Raw genomic sequence first — 19,185 nt, forward strand, 5'->3', positions numbered from 1 at the left:
AGCAGATGTAAATCTGTGGGGTTTGCAGAAAGGAAAGAATAGTGGGTTAGCAGGTAAAAGCCTCAATCTGTATCTTCAAATTATAGGTGTCATTGGTAAATCTTGAATTTTCACTGCTCATTTGCTATTAGTGGTGGAAGTTAGGCTTTGATATCAGTCGTGACACAGATAAGTAAACAAAAGCATTATATTACCTACCTTTCTGCGTCTATCTATCTGGGTACCATCAAGGTTACATTCTGATCCATGGTGCTGTACCAGGATATCAACACAGATGTTGAGCAACCAGAACAAAAGGAGTTCTTAATGACGTTCGGAAATAATTTCTCAATGTTATCATAAGTGAAAGGAATGAGGGACAAGATGGAATGAGAAATCTCAAAGCAAACCTGAAAGCTGCATCCTGGGATTATTTAGAGTGCCTTATCTTGCTCAACCGCTTCACCAGTTTTACACAATCACACAGATTTGAGAGAGTTTATTGGTTCGAATCTGGTTTCTGGATGCTTTTTCTAGGTCATCATGTTGCTTTCTTAGGTTTGACTCCTCTTTCTTCCTGGATTTTACTACACATGTTGCCTTGATGTTCTGGAGTGGGTTGTACTGGGAGCTGATGGATTGTGGGCAGTGGAACTTCTCACGAATTATGTAGCCGATTCTTGTTGTTGCAACAAACCCTTCTGCAGTTGGCACGATTCTGTTAATAGATGTATACACAAATTGAACAGCCAACAGAGCACCTGCAGAAGACCCCCAGAAAGCAAAAGGGAGAAATCGAGGTCAGAACAGAGACAAGGATTTGCAGCATAGTATATTCCCATGAAGCATGGGAAAAGAAACTGTCATTTTCCATGAATGGGGACTATTTAAAAGGACAATCTGGACTCAAGAAAAATGTCAATGATATTGATGATGATAATTTTATAAAGGTAATGTCATTAGTTCCCTCTTCGAGTTGTATTGATGGTTTTAGATGTGTGAAGTCTGCAGAGGGCTTATCACATTTTGCCATAAAATGTGCAACTGACACAGGATCAAATACTTTGTCTCCACTGTGTGCAGGAGAAATAGGCAGAATACACTTCAGAGTGTGTAAGGAAATAGAAAGTCTCTCAAAGGGCCAGCAGGCTGCTGCCCAGAAAGCATTTTCTTATTACTATGGTGTAAGCTTACAATCAATTTAGATACCAAAAAGCAGTAAATCTGCTACCACAGCTGCACAACACAAGGTCTGCAACCCATTTGCTGCAATTCCCTTGCTTAGATTAGCCACATCCTTTGGGAAAGAATGACAAGAAATCACAAGTAGTACAGACATTTAGGGCAGGAGAGATACACTGATTATGCAAAATAGGCTGAACTTAGTGTGATCATACAAAATAGCACTGATCCAGAGGAGTGGCAGGAAAAAAGACCACCCCCCCATTTCTTCCTTATGCTGCATCTTGTCCTCCTGGGTTCTAGGCTTTGAGGATACTTCTAAAAATGGACTCACAGGGCTACCTTCTATGGAAGGTCTCAGGTCTTGCTCTTCTTTCCAAGAGGCAGGGCCATAATCACCTCTGCACTTCTGAGAGGGAAACTATAGCCACAGACCATGGTGGCTGGTCGATGTAATGAGATCACTCCCAAAAATACCACTGTCTGGCCTCTGGGGTGGTATGTCCTATTGTGATGTCACAGAAGGTGGGGTATCCGGTGAGGCAGTTATGGAACACAGATATTCTGGAGGTGAGGGGGTCAGTATTCCCCCACACATAGTTGTAACCCCTTGTGTCCATCTGTGCCTGTCTTTGGCCAGAAGCCAGATACCATGTTTTGTGTACAAATATGCAGTCAAGGAAGTCTCTCACCTAAACTGCTTCATGAAAACTTCTCTTTGCACCACATAAAGGCCATTGGATCTCTGTTTAATAAAGATAATACGGTGTACATCTTGCCTTATATTTGCTATAAATCCAGAATTACTCACCACTTAAAACGTCCCAAATTGTTATGGAGTGATCTAATGACCCAGTGTACAAGTACTTATCATCTTTCGAGAAGCAAGCGCACTGAATACCTTTCAAGAAGGAAGTCTGCTAAAAATGGATAAAGGTTTGAATTAGACCACAAATATGCTGTTAAATGCAGGGAAGCCCTATGCAATTCAGTGGCTATTTAGTAATTGTGAAAATGGGGATAAAAATCTAATTAGATCAGGATTTCCACCATAAGGCAGAGCGGTTCTAATAGGAGCAGGAAATGCCACAATACAAAGTCCTTTGCTTATAAAACAATCTACAGCTATGCGGAAAAGCGAGGAAGCCTACTATGATCTCTCGGGAATCTAATTCATCTACAAGTGACTGGGCCTGGGTGCAGTGTGACTCCACAGTACATCATCAGGTGAAGTCTCAGGTCCGTCAGGCATGTGTGAAAGGCTAAAAATACCAACTCAAACTCTCTCCTCACTTTTTTTTTTTCCCTTTACTTGCCTCCCTTGCTCCTGGCTGCCCTGTTCACTCTGTTGCTTTTGCTTATTCACAGAATAAAATCCTGCTCTCTACATGCAAGTCCTTCAACTGACATCAAGAAAGTGAGTGTGGTGAGCAGGCTCTGGGCCAGAGGGATGTTAACCATATTAGCTCATGTTGACTGTGCACTGACAGCGTCTCTGCAAGTAGACTTTTTAATAGGGCATCCAAATCCTGGATATGTACTGAGCTGCCAGATACAGGATTTTGTCCTCCTGCATGAAAATTGGGCTTCCCATGGACTACTTTTTCTACTGTATTAGCTTTTTCAATACATTATTAGCTCATTGAAATAAGTGACTCACAATGCTGTCTCCCCTAATTCCACCAGTGCAGTACCTTATAATAACACATCTCATGTTCCCACTGGCAGAGCTCCAAGTCCCAGAGACACTGCAGAGAATCCTCAGAGCCACTCAGTGCCCACTGCTCTCCATGGCTGGCTTCTAAACAGGTGACTTTGCACCTGTGCACTTCCAAAGGAAACACTTTGGCATGTGGGCAGTCATAAAGGAACAAGTCCCCACTTGACATGCCATAGAGGACCCGGTAGTTTGCCAGGACAGCCATACTGGAAATCACAGCAGCAGGGATCTGAATATAAAACGTATAAATGGGCTTGTCAATCACAGGGCCTGGCTTTCCAGGGCTAACATCCAGCACAAGAATGAAGTTGTCATATGCTATGGCTAGCTGCTCTTCCTGCTGGTTGAGTGCCATGTGGTTGACTGGTTTCTGTGATTCTGGTGGTGGGATGCACACTACATCCTGGCTGGAATTGAGTGGAAACACAAGGACCGTTCCAGACACCAGACCAGTGAAAAGGAGCTTCCTCTGCTCAGCCACCTCTAGACATCTCACTTGGGCAGAGGTGTCCAGTGTGTTACATGCTGCACCTGCAACAGAGGAGATATGTCTGTGAGTTCCTCCATGCTTCAGCCCTGCATGGGTTACCCCCAGTCACCCACATCCCCTTACTGTGGAGTTATTCATCTAGTCCTTTGGGTTTTTCCCATATCTCATGATAATGATCTAGACAAAAATAATATACAAGAAAACAGATTAAAAGGATTCCCAAACCTACAGTCCCTCTCTACTCAACTATCCCTTCAGAGACAGTGTGAAGGAACAGAGAGTCCTTACAGCATGCCTGGAATATCAACAAACTCTGGCTCTGACAGATCAGTTATTCATTTTTTGAATAGTTTTCATTCCCATGCTATGCCAAGTTTTACTTCTCTGCAGTGTTTTATGGATTGTAGTTCACCTTCTGTGGAGTCCCAGATGATGACTTTATGGCTATCTCCAGGTTGAGGGAAGTAGACATAGTTCCCATTGTGGGACACTGCAGTGCAGCCTGTGCGATCTGGGACTGGTGCTAAGGTTTTGTGCTTACGATCATAAGTGAGGTCCCAAACTTTGAGATATGGTGCACTTTGGGAGGCAGAAACCAATATGTGGCCACACAGGGCTAAGAGAGTCACTGATGTTCCCATGCCATCCAAGGTATCTGTCAGCAAACCCTGTTCTGATAAACTCCACACCTGGGAAGAATTAGAAAAAACATAATGACATGCAGTCAAAATAGTAAGAAAACAAAATCACTAAATACTCTACCTTTTCCTCTCTCCCATACCCCACTAAGAGGGGAGGTAGAACAATCAAAGTAAAATTTTATAAAAACAAAGTCAAAATAACAATACAATAACATTCTCATAAAACTAGAAATGAGATGAGAAATCAAGTGTGTCATACAGAGTGAAGGAAGATGACAATGCCTTAGAAGCATTTCTATTCAGTTAATAAACACAGCAACTGTCTCTTAAACTTACAAAGCATCTTGAGCTGTTCTGCCCATCTGATCTCTCTGCTCTGAATGACACCTCATCAGATCCTGCTGACCTCAATTGGGTAGCACTAGGTCTTAGCCTTTTTGGAAAGACAAGGTGTCTCAAGCACAGAATATTCCCTTTGGGTTGCTTCACTCTCACTGTTGGAGGAGGGGGTAGTTTCTGGGGTCTTTTAATTTTAATTATTTTTAAAATAATATCATTTAATACTCTGGTTATAAGCTCCCCCTGGCCTGTCTCTCTCTCTCTCTCCTGATTTATGTAGCTCTGTCACTCACTATTACTGTTCAGTGCCAGAAAAAGACATAATAGGAGAGCACAGAGAAAGCTACACAGTACTAGAACCAAGAAAGAGATGAGAGAAAGACATTTAGATGGGACAATAATAGAAACACCACAATTGCATCCACAAGGCAGGTTCTTAGGGATCCTGCTCAGCATCTTGCTAGATCTGACACACAGTTTGTGAGCTGGGTCTGCAGGAGGCACTTCTGCCAGGAAAGCTTCCCCTCTTACCTGGATAGATTCACTCTGAGAGCATGTGATGATGATGTTGTTGTCAGGAGAGAAAACAGCTGTGTGCACCACACCCTCATGTTCCAGGTCTGCTGCCCTGAACCTGTGAAGTCCCTTTGAATCGACCAGGAACACTCGCACATACACCTCAAAGCCTAAAACAATGGAATGTTAGTTTCTGATTTATTGATCTGGGGAGGAGCCCTCAAAAGCAGTCAGGATGATACAGTGCAGACAGGGCCAATGGCCAGACCTACCCAATGAGCGCTCAGAGGCTCTAAAATTTAACATGTCTTCAAGAATCCATGTTCATAATTGGTTGATCCCTAGCATGCCATTAAAGTTGTACATTGAGAACTGCTCAGAAACCAAAGGGCTGAAATTGTCCCCATGCAGAGGCCCGGCACAAATCCTATACACCACTTAAGTCCCACTTATTGTCTCAGTGTAGGACATATGTGGTGCAAAGGCCTGTGCTGGCTCTCTGCACAGAATGACTTTCACACCATTGATCTCCAGCCCTTTGAGCATATTAGATTGATAAGAACATGTTAATAAAGAGGAAAGACCCCCATCTTGGCCTTTGTTAAGGGACATCTGGTGTATGACACGTAGAGAGATTACTGCCATCATCTTTTATAAATCTACTGAAATCTATCCCAGGTAATTGGGCTGGAGTTAAACCTGTAGCAAGTAGGGACTCATCTTCTGACACCACCACAAAGCGCACCCTTCCAGGAAGTTTCTCCATTAAGCTGTTCCCATCAGAGGAAATCTGCACAAAGAGAAGGTACAGTCAGACACAGAACTATGGTGGTTAAGCTGCCTCTCAGGTTAGAGCAGTGGTCCCCAAATGGTGGGGTGTGCCAGCCAGCCCCGCTCGGCCCCCAGCTCTGCTTCAGCCTTGGCCTTGGTTCCCAGGTCCTAGCCCCGCTCCTGACCTCAACTGCAGCACCACTCTCAGCTCCAGCTGTGGCCTCTGGGTGCTGTGCAGCTCTCCACATGTACTGGCATACACAGCATTACACTTATACTAGAAAATGCAGTCTGCAGATATAGGGAGCATGCTTTTTTTAGCATGAGGAGGGGAAAGTCCTTTGGAGACCCAACCTATCACCTAGTTCAGCACAAGGCTGGATGGTACCTGGAACTGTACTTTGGTTCATTTCACTGGACCTTAGTGGACAGTTTACCAGAGAGACCTTGGTGCAGAATCTTTCTCCTTCCCTGCAAACCTTTATTGCTAATAATATTCTACTCTTGTCTAGCACCTTCCATCCAAAGAGCTCAATGCACTTTATGAACAGATAATACCCCAGTGAGGTGTATTGTCCTCATATTACACATGGGTAAATTGAGGCACAGAAAGGGGAAATTATTTGCTCAGTCACACAGCAAGTCTGTGGCAGAGTCAGGAACAGAACCCAGCTTTATAGCACTTGGACCTTGCAATCACACTGCTGCTGAGGAGTGAGCAGGCAATGAAAGGCAGAGAGCCAGTCCAAGGACATCATGCTAGAGCTTGTCAAATTAGCTGACTAAGGCGATGTCTACACTGACAGCGGCAAAGTTGCCACCGTCAGATCGACTTATCTGGATCGACTGAACGAAGTGAAGACCCGCTCAGTCAATCCAGAAGTTGACGTACTAGAACCACCTCCTCAAGTGGCATAATACTGCATCGACGGGAACATGGTTCCCGTCAGCACAGTGCAGTGAAAATGGCGCGCAGAAGAGAAGCACAGAAGTCGACAGGAGTTATGCAAGTTCTTTGCATACTTTGCATAACTCCCATCGACTTCTGCCGAATTGCCGAGGTAAGTGTAGACCAAGCCTTAGAAACTCCTAGAGACTACCAAAGTGTGAAAACATATCAGGGAATCTATATGATGACGAAGGTCCGCCAAAGACACAGGCACCAGCACAGAGCAAAGTGAAATTGAGAAGAGAGAATCCAGAATCCCCACAGAGCCAGTATTTCCTAGATTTAAATTCCTGAGATGTTATAGCTAGCGAAGCAGAGAGACGCACCATGGAGAGGGAACCCCTGGTAAATCCTGCTATCATCTTTCCTTGCTTCTGGATCAGAACACTGCAAGTTGGTGTTTCTTCCTCTAGCACTGATAGCTGGTGCTTAGACTGCAGCTCTCCAGTGCTGCTGTCCCACAGACATAGCATTCCTCCTTCGGACACAGTCATAACCACCCGCCTTGGTTCGAAAACTGCAGTGCACAGCCAAGAATCTGGGGCCTCCGCAGAAATCTGGAAAATATGTTCTGCTGTTTCCAGGTGCCAGACATTAACCTAGTAAAAAGGAGGATTGGCAGGTGACCTTCACCAGAGATCTTTTTATGCACCATTTGCACATATATTGATTCTGGAGTTCAAAACTTCCCACCTTTCACACTCCAGGGATTTCAAAACCAACAGGATTTCTCAGAAGAATTTCTCCCTGGGTTTTCCCTATCACAACCTTGGAGTAACTGCACGTGTACCCCCTGTGTGGTCACAGTCAGGTCTCCTGCTGTCACCTGTCTCTGTGTAGGGACCCTTGTCTTACTCCCTTCTGACTGGGGCATTTTAAGGATTCACAGCTTTGTGCCTTATACTCTGATATCCCTAGTGATCCAGTCTGCCTAAAGACCAGTGCCTGTGCTTTGCCTTCTCTCTGAGAGCTACGAACAGTGCATTTCCAGCAGTTACAAATTACCACACAGCTCTTTCTAAGCAAGCACATTTATTCTTAAGGTAAAAGCCCAGAGTCAGTTTAAACTCAGCCTGTTTATATCAAAAGCCCTTTCTTTGTCTGTTGGTTTCTACAAAATCCAGTTTGAATCAGTATCAAAATTCTTTTGTTGACCTAGCTGCATCTACACTGGGATTAGGTCGACCTAACCACGGCACTCAGAAGATGAAGTTTTTCACAGCCCTGAGTGACATCGCTAGTTCAAGCTAATTTTAAAATATAGGACAGACCTTGCATTCTATCCAAGCTCCAAACAACCAATGGTTTTTTAAGTTCTTTGAATGGTTGCTGAAGACAGGATTCACTATGCTAGCCAGTGAAAGGGAAGGCATGGGAGCTGCATCATTTAGGACTTTAAAAAATCGACTGTACAAAACACTGGAAAGTGTCCCCCTGAGATATTCTGCATTGGCCCCAGGAGTTTGGACTGGATATGACCCAATAGGCTTTTCAGTCCATCTATGATCTATGATTGTAACTTCCTTGTAGTTCCTACTCAGACTTGGCTCAGACTCTTATCTTCTCTGTGCACTTTACATTATGGGGTAGCTACCAGTTCCATACCTTTGCACCTGATGCTGAATACACAATCCTGTTCCTTTCATCTACGTGAAGCTGATATAGATGCTGCTCTCCAGAATGAATGTCCTGAATGGAAAACTTTTCTCTGCCAGAGACTAAATTCCAAATGCGTAGAGTGTAATCCATGGCAACTGAGACAGCACGAGTCCCTTTCCCAAACACTTTCACACATCTCACCTCAGCTACAACACAGCAGAGAGAAGCATTAGCAAAATGGGGGACCCTCCACACTTCCAGCAATTGGAAGAGTGCCCAAGTTACCATCAGCTGTGAAACGCCTGCTGTGCGTCTAGCTGAGGAATGACTGGACACAAACAGTTAGTGCTTTTGTAAAACCGTGAGAAAACCTCTCCAGTGAGAGTCAATGGGAGAATTAATTGCATTCTGCAGCAACGTTAGAGGGGGCAGTTTTAATGCATTAAATGGCTCAGTTGCCGCATTCTAAAAATCAGTTTAATTAGGGACAATCAAATTGATCTGTTTAAGGCAGTGTTTCCCAACCGGTGTGCTGCGGCACACTGGTGTGCCGTCAGGCCTGAGCAGGTGTGACATGGAATTTTTTGAAAAACTACTCGATGAGTTCTGAATTGGCTCATGAATATTCATGAGTTCATTTGGAGACCATATGGTGGTGTGCCTCAAAATAATTAAAGGTATCAAGGCGTGCCACAGCAGAGAAAAGTTTGGGAACCACTGGTTTAAGGGATGCTGCGTGGAACAGGACAGTTTGGCCCTAAAATGCGGCTGGTGCAGCCTTCAGGTTTGAGGTCTGAGTATTGCTGCCACACAGAAGCTCTCTGTATAGAGGAATCAGGAACCACACCCCCTTTCAAAGGCTCACCAGAGTGCCCAGCCAAGGTGTGCATCACCTCAATATCCTCCATGATCCACACAGCCATCATGCCATCCTGGGATCCTGCTACCAGCACCCTCTGATCAGAACTGAGTTCCAGAACTGTCACACCTGTAGTTAGACATACATGGAAGGGAAGTCTTCAGACACAGCAGGCAGAGATGTTACAGCTAAAGAACTGCTGCTGTGGTATCCTTTCCCACCTGTGATAGCAGCAGATCTCTTACTGACTTTGTGTGAATTACATGACAAGAGACCAACCAGGCTAGATTAGGTTCCCTCAGACACTTGTGGATCTGTGTTTGTTTTTATTGTGAATATTGCTGAGTGTCATCTCTCCCTTGGTGCAGTAAAAGCAGTCACAAATGGAACTGGTGCTAAATTCAGCATGAAAGATGAAATCAGCAAATGGACCCTCATAGTTTCCTTGTGTTACAGGCAGAGGAGATACAGAAACTGTTCCATCCCATTACATGTACATTAATGCAGCCTAGAAAAAATTCTACTTCTACAGGGACATTCATTTTCCTTATTGGGAAAGCAAACTATAATAAGTTTTATCATCATTATCCTGCTCAGCTTGGTAAGGGATGGGTGAGCAGATTTTGTGCCTCGGCTGATACACCTCCATGACTGTAATGAGCTGCTGCATTACTGCACTGTGCCAATTATCCAGAAATCACTAAATGGGAGTAATAACGAGAAACAATTAAACCAAATATCAATAAGCCTGACAGTATCATGAGCTGCAAAGGAGACCTTGGGTGCGTGCCCTATATGGTGTTGTACCCACCTCTGTCTATAGAGGGAGGCACACTATCCAGTGTGTACAACACTGTTAGTCCACAACAAGGGGAATGAGCCCTTGCTAATTCCCACACAGAACAGGGCAGGGAGCGGACACCCAACATTAGTTGTTCACGTTACAGGTTAGTCTGAGCTTTAATGCCCATCAGAGTCACCTGCAGCCCCTTTGCTTACAGCTCCCTTTCTGAGAAAACCAGGGGGTGTTTGTGATCTGCACTATCCTGCCAGCTGGGTCATAGAGAATCACCCATCGGTAAAGGAATCTGGAACTCCCCGGGAGGCCCATGGAAATCCCACAGCATTTCCCACGCACCAAATAACAAATGTCAGAGATGCTGTGGGACACGAGCTGCAGAGAGCAGGGAGAGCTGACAGACAATACCATCTCCACACGCGTAGCTCCTATGCTTCTGGTCTCATCAAGGTGACAGGTGTCTATCGGCTCTTCGTGAGGAATCTTGATGCTGCCTGAACAAAGGCCTTACCTTTGAGAAATCCAGAGAGTGTCATCTTAAGGGGCCCACCAGGTGGCGGGAGGAATCCACACAGTGGGATAAGAATTGGATGGGGACAGACATTGAACCAGCTCAGACACTGCAGGCACAGCTTTCCAATTAGAGCAGGATAGGAAAGCATGAAAAAATGCAGCCTGGCCAGCACCTCAGTGTATATAATACTCACTCCTAAGAGGAAAAAGACAAAAGGATTTTTAAAAGGGCTCCTAGCACATGACCGTGAGAGGCCATTGCAGTCACATTCCATATGAAACACCGTGCATAGACTACCAGCATATAATGAACAGGTGTGAGTTTGCCCTTCCATGGCTAGGCACTCAGATACTGCACAGATGAGTGCAGTATAAAAACTTGGATAGATTTAAGTGGGTTTGGAGAATTTCCATGGGGGGCAGGAATTGTAGATCTATCCCTTTAATGGTAATGGTGCCAGGAGATTCCAGATGGCTAATAGATGCTGATAGTGAAGTGGGTGTGAAGGGAAGAACCCTCTGGGTTGGAGTGAACTGCTCTGATCTAATAAACAAAATGCCTGTTGGTGAAAGTTAACAACTTTCCTAAAAGGAAATTGTGGGTTCCTGCACAGAGGTTCTGAGATGCCTAGGCACCATGTGAGCCTTGTCATGGCCTCATGCATAGGGAAGGATTTCATCATTAGTTGCAAATGACCAGGAAGAAACTTCCTCTAGAGAGCAAATATTCCAATCCCTTCCCCAGAGCGGATCTGCCCATCCCCAGATGCAGTTCAAACATGGGCCAGAAGTGGCTCTTACCTACAACACCATCTATATAGTCAAGTGCTGGTTTCAAAAGGAGAAGGGTGTCTTGCACAAGGCGTAGCTCTGGGCAATTAATATGCTCATTGCACATGGCGAAGTCACTGGCAATGCCCTGAATTCCAGTGGCAACAATTCTACAAATGATCCAGTTCATATTCCCTGCAGAAAAGAGTACTGCCCATCAGAGTAGAAAACATTGGGCACAAGGAGGAACCATGCAGCCAATAGCTGGTGATGGAGAGGCCACTCTCCAGGGATACTGGGGACTCATTGTGGTTCCTTTTTTAACCTCTTTTTGAGTGGGTGAATTTTTTTTTAATGTACTGTTTTAAAATATCTCCTCCTGAACCTTGAGGGGGCTGGAGTATGGATTTTATTTCTCTCAGTGACTGGGGGGTGGAAAATGTGGACTCTGAAGTTTCTGAGGTAACAGTTTGTGAGGAGAATATATTTTTCTCTTTTACAAGTTTCCCTCTGAGTTTGGCTGTTGATGCTGTTGGCAGCTCCCAGTGCTTTCAATGCAGAAATGTTGCATGGGTTGTGATTCTGCACCTCCCTTGAATGCAGGTGCAGGAATGAAGCATGTTCCCTGTTGAACATTGTCCCCAGCCCTTACCCAGCACGTCATGCTTTAGCTCCTCAATTCTCCCAGCATTGAGTAAGTGAAAAGGCAGTTCACTCAGCTTCCTTCGATTTGCAATGGTGTCAGAGAACCAGAGTGGTTGAGGTGCTACCTGGGAAAGGGAGAAGCAGGAGGTGACCAGGGAGAACCCAGGTGAGATTAATCTCACTAATATCTCCAATGCTGTAGTGTTTGGATTCCAACTCATGGAGTGACATCTAGCCCTTCCAGGCCATAGCCTGAGGGAGATGCCATCTGCAGCAATATTGCACCGGGGCACCGCAGGCCAGCTGCTATAGGCCAATTCCCTGTCACATGGGATGACCAGTGATGGACAAAGTGGTGTGGGTAAAATAAAAACCACCCAGAAACAATCTGCCCTCATTCCTGGTGCCCTCTGATCCCTGCCCTGCCCTGCAGTGTGAGGGCCTCGGCCCCTTGGCCTGGGAGTACAGAGAATGCTTGCTGAGGTGCCTCACCTTCCTATCAGCATTCAGAGATTTGCCAATAAATGGCAGCATAAGGGGCTTCTTCATGCCCCAGCTCCAAGTCCCCCTGAAGAAATCTGCCAGGAGCAAGTGACGCTTAGTCTGGTCTTGGGCTGGTAGATAACGATTCCGCACCACTTCAGTAAACTGTCTGGGAGAGAAAAAAAATAGCAGAGGCACTGAGATGGGGATCCAGGGAATGGGATTCCCATGAGCCTCAGCACTGATGGGATGGGACAGCAGGGCTGAGACAGGGAGCCTAGCAGGATCTCTACACAGCCAGCACTGGGACATCCCACCCACCAGAGTTTTTGCCTCCTCATCCTATGCCCCCACCGTACCTGTGAGCAAGACCAAGAAGTGCAAAGCCGTCTGCCTGCCTCTCTGCCAAGCACTCTCCAATGTCACGGCGCAGGCGTGCCCACAGCAGAGGAGGAAAGCGCAGGATGGTTTTACATGGAGGGGAACAGTGCCGGTAAATCTCAGCAAGAACCTCGTCATCAAGGGACAAGACATCCTTCAGCTCTGTGTCTGATAACCCATTCCTGATTTGGGGAGTGACAGAGTGGGGGAGATTAGTCCTCTCCTCCCCACAATGTGCTTTAGCCTCCAAAATGGGAGGGTGATCAGTGTTTTTACTTACACACGCACTCTCTCTCTCTCAATCCCTCTCTGGTCTGCAGTCGCCAGCTGGCCCCAAACCACCACCCACCAGGAAACCCACCTAGCTGCTATTCACAGGGACTCCCGCTCTGGGCAAAAAAGACATGCACAACCTGTTCACCCACCCCAGCCTCCACTAGGCAGACTTTTTTATCTGAGAGGTCAAAGCCTGCAGGAGCACTGGAGACCAATTACCTGTAGGCCAGACTAGGCAGTGTGGCAGGTAAGAGAAAGGAACTTGTGCTTCCCAGATGCTTATGTAAAGACATTCAGAGGCTGGAGAAGCTGAGAGCTGCTGCTGCCTGGAGCTGTGTTTAGTCACTGAGATTCCACCAGACAGAAGTAGCAGTCAGATGGTGCAGGATGCTCCAAAAGGAGGTATGGCAGCACTTACCGTGAGGAGGCAATATAACCAAGCATGTGTGCCACCACGACCATGCCATGCAGCTTTTCCAGTCTCCTGCACAGATGGTGCATGGCCTCCTGGGCTGTGGTAGCAATCGTCAGTGCTGAAGGCAGAGTGTAGGATGCCCATCTCTTGGCCTCATTGAAGGCCAGCTTGAACAGCAGGGGGTGCCCACCCTCAGGGAAGCTGTGCTGGAGAACAGTCTGCTGAGCTGGGCTCAGCTTCCGTCTCTCTGATACCAACAGCACCTCCAGCATCTTCCCACCTTCCTCGCTGGATAATGGACCCACTTCAAAGTAAGCCTCAGGCTCAGGCACGGCCTCTTGGAGAGTTTCCAGAATCCCATGTTCTGCTGGGGAAGTGGAGACAATGATGTGAACCTTTGGGGGGCAGTCTTTAGGCAGCCAATAGAGTCTGTGGGCACCATCAGCAGGGATTAGCTGGTCCACAGAATCAAAGAACAGCACCAGTGACTGTACACCAAGGTGAGAGACAGTGAGGAGGAGGTTATGAAAGAACAGAATTAAATCACTGCAAGCCTGTGTAACCTGTGCAGGAAGAGGTGGCAAACCAAAGGCTAAACACACCTGGAAACAAATGTCTCTCAGCAGGCTGTGGATTGCAGAGCTGAGCTGGGATGTCCCCAACAGGCGAATTACCACAACAGTCTCCTGCCCCAGGAGAGCTCGCACCTGTTCAGACAGTTTGCACATAAGGGCTGTCTTTCCACAACCTGGAGGCCCACAGAGAGTGAGGGGTGTGTGGACATGATCATTATTCTGTCTGATGCTTTGGAAAATGTTATCCAGTAAGTCCTGCCTCCCACAGAACACTCTGCAGCTCTCCAGGCACAGCGTCATGTGGTGGCTCAGCTCCTGCAAAAGACCCTCTGGCTCTTCGCTGCTCTTCCCTCGGCATCGGAGGCTTCCCAGGACTTGGTGGCTCGTGGCAGTGATGAACTGTTCACACAGCTCCTTCAGGTACTTGCTATGCCCCTTGTGTCGGCGATTCCCAGGATGTGCATTCCATGGGACTGTGTGCACTTTGAGGTGGGTGGGGTAATGGTTTGCAATTTTTGTTTTGAGGCTGCTGAGTAGCTGTTGAGCTTCATTGTCCAAGCTGCCATCTTCCTCTGTATCCACCAGCTGCATGCTTGTCCCTTCCAGCAAGTGTTTGTCAAGGTCTTCAATCTCTCTGAGGAATATGAAAGCACCCACGTCGCTCTCTTGGGTGCGGAGGAGGCCGTGTTCGATCTCCCACTCTGTCTCTACAAAATGTGAAGAACGTTCAGGTCCAACACAGTGCGGAGAAGCCACAGCCTAAATCATCCCAGCACACTCCCACCCACCCATCCACTCTGCAGCTCACACACAGCTAGCCAGCCAGCACACTGCCACCCACCCACACAGCTTTGTGGTGACTCAAAATGGAGTTAAATGCCCATCTTCTCCTGATTGCCACAAAGAAGACAAAACCAGGGTACAGAGGGGAGAGCCCTGCTTGCTTATAGCCATTGGCTCATATTGTGGCACACCTGATTTGTCATAGCGATGCCTCTGCTCCTGGCTGATGAGTCCGTGCTTCTCTGCTTGCTGGGCTGCCAGGCGCAGTGCTAAGGCCAAGTCTCTCTCCACGCTCCTCCAGGCCTCCACATCTCCTTTGTGCTGAGCCTGGCTGGCATCAGCTTGGTAACGGGGCAGGTGGTCAGTGAGTGGCTGCAGGACATACGCCGAAGGAATGGCGTTCTCATCCTTCCAGTACCAAAGTGTCAGGAGCTGTGTGGCACTGGGGTCCCCTGTCAGCTGTGCAATTAGGGCCTCAAACTCATTCTCTTCCATAAGTCGTGGGAGGGGCCGGTGTCCATAACGATCCCCAAGCAGCCCCTGCAGCAGAAAAAGCCAGTAATACTCACTGGTGTCATCTGCAGGCAAATGGGGGAAACCCATTCTCCTGGGTAAGTAGAAACGAAGGCCTGGGGCCCCGAGAACTGCACTGGGCCTAAAGCCTAGGAACTGAGGCCCTGAGAGCTTGGCTGTGTCTGAGGATTGGGCCTCAGGCTGAGGCCTTGGGAGCCAGACCCACAGTGGGAGGCAGTCTGGGCATGGCTGCTTGGTTATGAGATTGTCTGACTGTCGCTAGAGGCATCTGCAGAATACAACATGGAGCAGCTAATGGAAGCATCTGAACTGTCAGCAGAGCACAGAGTGTGCTCTAGGGTACACACGGCAGCCCTGTGCTGAGGTCCTATTAGCTTCTCTATCTCCGAGACCTGACTGGCTTTGAATGCAGGAGACTCTTGGGGAAATCAGATGCATCTCATACAAGTGCCTACTGATTTATTTACTTACACATGGCTCTCGCCACACAGGGCCCACCCCAGGGCCAGACCTTTACCAGGACGGGGCTCTTGCTGGGGAAGGACCCACTCTCTATTTGTTCTGTCCTGTCAGCAGAACCTTTTCTTCTGTCTCTAAAATCTAACCAGCTCCAAAAAACAAGGGGAGCTTGGCACCAAGACAGGTGGCTGTTACTGTAGCCCCAGCTCACTTCCTTTGGAGAGAACAGCAGGACCTGACATCTCAGAGTATTGTGTTCTGATCAGATCCTTAATACTGCACCTGTCACCACAGTTCTAGCTCGCCTGAAGGGAGGGAAGGGGCAGTAAGCAGGTCGGGAAGGAAGTTGCTTTAATATGCAGCCTTCAACCCCTGGAAGGAGGAGTTAGAGGAGCCCCCAGTTCCCTCCCCCTGTGTGGGGCAGAGGGGTGGAACAGACACACTCACTCCTTGTCATTGGGGGTATATTTCTGGTTCTTTGCCACATTCTTTCCCGTGAAGATTTTTTCTAGACTATTTAGTTTGCCAGTGAAAGTCATCCAGACCTTGAGGTGTCAGGCAGGGGGTAGATCTCTTGGAGTGTTAGATGGCACTTCCCACTCACCTCCAATTCTCTGTCTGACTCCTAGCTCTGACTGCTTCTTCAGTACACACTGTTCCCTTTCCCACAGTCCACTGTTTCCAGTGTTGTAGCCCCGTTCCCCTGAACAGCCTGTGTGTTCAGAGCTGGCCTTGACATGCCTTGCTGTGTGTGCACTTTTGGGGGCCAAACCCCACCTGGTTGCTGAAACATCTCTCTTCTGCTACCTGATGCAATATTTCTGAAGCACCTTCCCACCAAGTAATGACAAGCACCAAGTAATGACAAGTAGCAATTGTTGCTACTGCATCTCCACATGAGCTCAGCAAGTTATGGACACGTGAGGCTAGCCCCCCATGTCTTTTTGTTAGTGGGGTCTGAGCATGAATGTCTTGTACTTACGATAAAGGTGGGACCCACTGACAGTTTTTGGCAGGATTCAATCTCCTCCAGACAGAGTTGTGTACTCATGTGATCAGTGTCTGTAAGATCACAAACACCCCATCTCAGGTCAATTACCTGCAGAAGAGCAAAAAAGCATAGGGGTGCTTGGAAAATAATCCACAGCATCATGGAACGGTGGCGATATGGAGGGACAAAGCTGCCCCCTCACTTTAATTCAGAGATAAAGCTGAAATCAACAGGGCCCATGTGATTTAGTGAATAGAAACCTGGGAGAGGCAGAGAAGCATGTAGTTTCTCACTAGGAATATCTGTAAAGAGGCACAGTTTGGGATTTTAATCCATAGACAACCTCATACAGTTTTGTTCAGGTCAGGGAAATTTGTTTATCTGACAGATGTTTGTTACAATATTTGAATGCTACTGCATCATAGGGTATAATAATAGTGATCCCCATTGTTACAACAACCTCTTTTATGCCAAACGTTCTGGACAGATGGTACAGACTGGGATAGTTTCAGCTACACCTGAAGTGCATCTGCCTCTGGGGTGGAACACAGAACAGATGTTTATCAGTGTACGGAGAGTATAGAACAATTTTTCCAATTGAATCTGGGATCCAGAAGGTGATGTGAGCACTGGAGGCCAGCACAGGCCTTCCTGAAAGCTGCTGAGCCTTTAGGGAAGCTGGGAATTCAGGGAGCATTTCTGGGGTGTGGGTCACTTTTTTCTGCATCTCACATACTTTGATGGTCAGAAAGCATCAGCAATAATCTGTACTACAGAAATAATCTGTACTTACCTCAAACATTAAGCTGTGCTTCTGACAGAAGGTCTGCACCTCAGGGTATGCTGCTTCCAGCAGCATCTCTCTCTCTGTAGCCATGTCTGCAAGGAAGGATTTGTGCAGCACAACAAAAGTTAGGAATCTTCCATCTAGTTGTTAATAACCTACTCAATACCTTTAGGTTTCAGATTTAAAAACTCTGTTCAGATGAATAGCTGTCTAATCTAGCTCATCATGTCTAGTCATATCATCCTCATCTGACAGTCTCTCAGCACTACTGTTTCCTGCTGAATGCAGACTCAGGCAGACATTGCATTGGTTACATGAAGTCATATTTTAAACATTTTCTTCATAAGGCCTAGGAACATAATCTGCTGTTTGTTTTATGCTGCTGCTTCTTTTTTTTTTTTTTTTTGTAAATGAAAACAGAGCAAAGGTGGATTTTGAGGTAGTTCACAGCTGTGGAATATCATACAGCATCCAGCACTGATCCAAGACAATGCATTTCCCACTCCCATTGCATTTCATGGTGTTCAAATCCTCATCACATCCGGGACTAACCGGCCCCTCTGTTGGCCAGCTCAGTAGAAAAGCCACAATGAGAGGCACACTTTAACCTTAGAGGGTCCCTCCACATGGACAGAGGACCATTAGTGAAGCTTCTGTGGGTGCTGGCCCTGCTGTGCCTGCGTGAAAAGAGGGCTCTCCAGGCCTGTCAGGGCAGCACCTTGTAACAGTATCACTGCCACTGACTTAACCCAGACCATGAACAGGAAAAGATCCCATAAACAAGGATGTGAAGATCTGGAGAATCTGCTGATCTCCAGCTTATGAATACCGGTTGATTTAATTAAATTGTTGTTGTTGTGTCGTTGTGTGTTACTCAGTGTATGTGGACAAAGCGGGTGAGGTCATATCTTTTATTGGACCAACGTGGCTACCATGACGCTACATACGATAGGTGTATGTTTGTTAGCCATCTGCTGTCCGGGCTGTGCAGCACATCTCCCAAACGCAGGACAGGTGGGGTTGTAATACCTTGATGGCTCCCATTCAAAGGGGAGCACTAAAACAATGCAATGGCCTACGTTAAATCAGTTTTCTCCAACTTCTCTTCAGAGGGCTGGGTTCTGGAGAATGGAAAATCCTTAACCAGGGGAACAAAAAGTTCAGGTAATAGTGCTGTGTCTTAAAAACCAGAGATGTTAAGAATGGGAACTCACAGAACAAGAGAAACTTGGGCAGGAGAGAGGAGCGGGGGCATGCTTTCATAGCTGAGAGGTCCTTTTTAACTGCAGAATCAGCTAAGGAAGAAGGGAACTGGCTGCAGGAAAGAGAGATTCCATGTTTCAGAGGAGAAGCCATGCACAGCAGGGGGACCCTGGACTCTTTAAAGGCCTCTGACCTAAGCCCAAAAAACTCAAGAGTGGTGAGGAAATGAGGTAAGGAAATGTGTCCCAGTGTGCTATTGTTTGTCTAGGTCTGTGTTTTTCTTGTGCTAGCTAAAATAGAGTGATTGATTTTTGGAGCCTTTGCAAAGCCTGGGTATCTTTCTGTTTTCACTGTCAAGTGTCCCTGGACAGGTAAACTGTAAACCGGAGTGCCCATAGGGTTGGAGCCTGGGAAAGGGTGTGCTTAAGCTACTGCAGAGTCTGGGAAGTGAGCACTGGGGCCAAGACAGAAGTCCTGTTTTTGTGAAGGGGTAACAGATGAAAGCCTGTGCCCAGGAAGCGTGCC

At 46.8% G+C, this 19,185-nt stretch overlaps 1 protein-coding gene across 1 annotated transcript; it reads right to left on the reverse strand.

The window, feature by feature from the left end:
• Positions 1-177: 177 nt before the first annotated feature.
• On the reverse strand, positions 178-17,547 carry NWD1 (NACHT and WD repeat domain containing 1). Its single transcript, XM_067561678.1, has 18 exons — positions 17,464-17,547; positions 16,662-16,778; positions 14,878-15,226; positions 13,332-14,610; positions 12,616-12,819; positions 12,266-12,425; positions 11,781-11,898; positions 11,159-11,323; positions 10,356-10,550; positions 9,052-9,174; positions 8,193-8,392; positions 6,914-7,186; positions 5,567-5,657; positions 4,883-5,037; positions 3,770-4,060; positions 2,856-3,398; positions 1,973-2,081; positions 178-740 (listed from the first exon to the last, which is right to left on the reverse strand). Exons 1-18 carry the CDS (start codon positions 17,545-17,547, stop codon positions 451-453), a joined length of 4,746 nt encoding a protein of 1,581 aa, XP_067417779.1. The 3' UTR covers positions 178-450.
• Positions 17,548-19,185: the final 1,638 nt, after the last annotated feature.

The sequence above is a fragment of the Emydura macquarii genome, unplaced genomic scaffold (genome assembly GCF_026122565.2).
Source record: "Emydura macquarii macquarii isolate MOO-44397 ecotype Brisbane River unplaced genomic scaffold, CSIRO-AGI_Emac_v2 contig_306, whole genome shotgun sequence".
Taxonomy (NCBI): Eukaryota; Metazoa; Chordata; order Testudines; family Chelidae; genus Emydura; species Emydura macquarii.

What these genes read in the sequence shown, in the direction of transcription:
- NWD1 (XM_067561678.1), bottom strand. Translation starts at nt 17,547, where the DNA reads ATGGCTACAGAGAGAGAGATGCTGCTGGAAGCAGCATACCCTGAGGTG. An exon ending in CTTCTTGGTCTTGCTCACAG is followed by an intron (nt 12,426 to 12,615) that starts GTACGGTGGGGG and finishes TTTCTCTCCCAG; the next exon opens with ACAGTTTACTGAAGTGGTGC. An exon ending in CTATATAGATGGTGTTGTAG is followed by an intron (nt 10,551 to 11,158) that starts GTAAGAGCCACT and finishes TCCTCTTAGGAG; the next exon opens with TGAGTATTATATACACTGAG.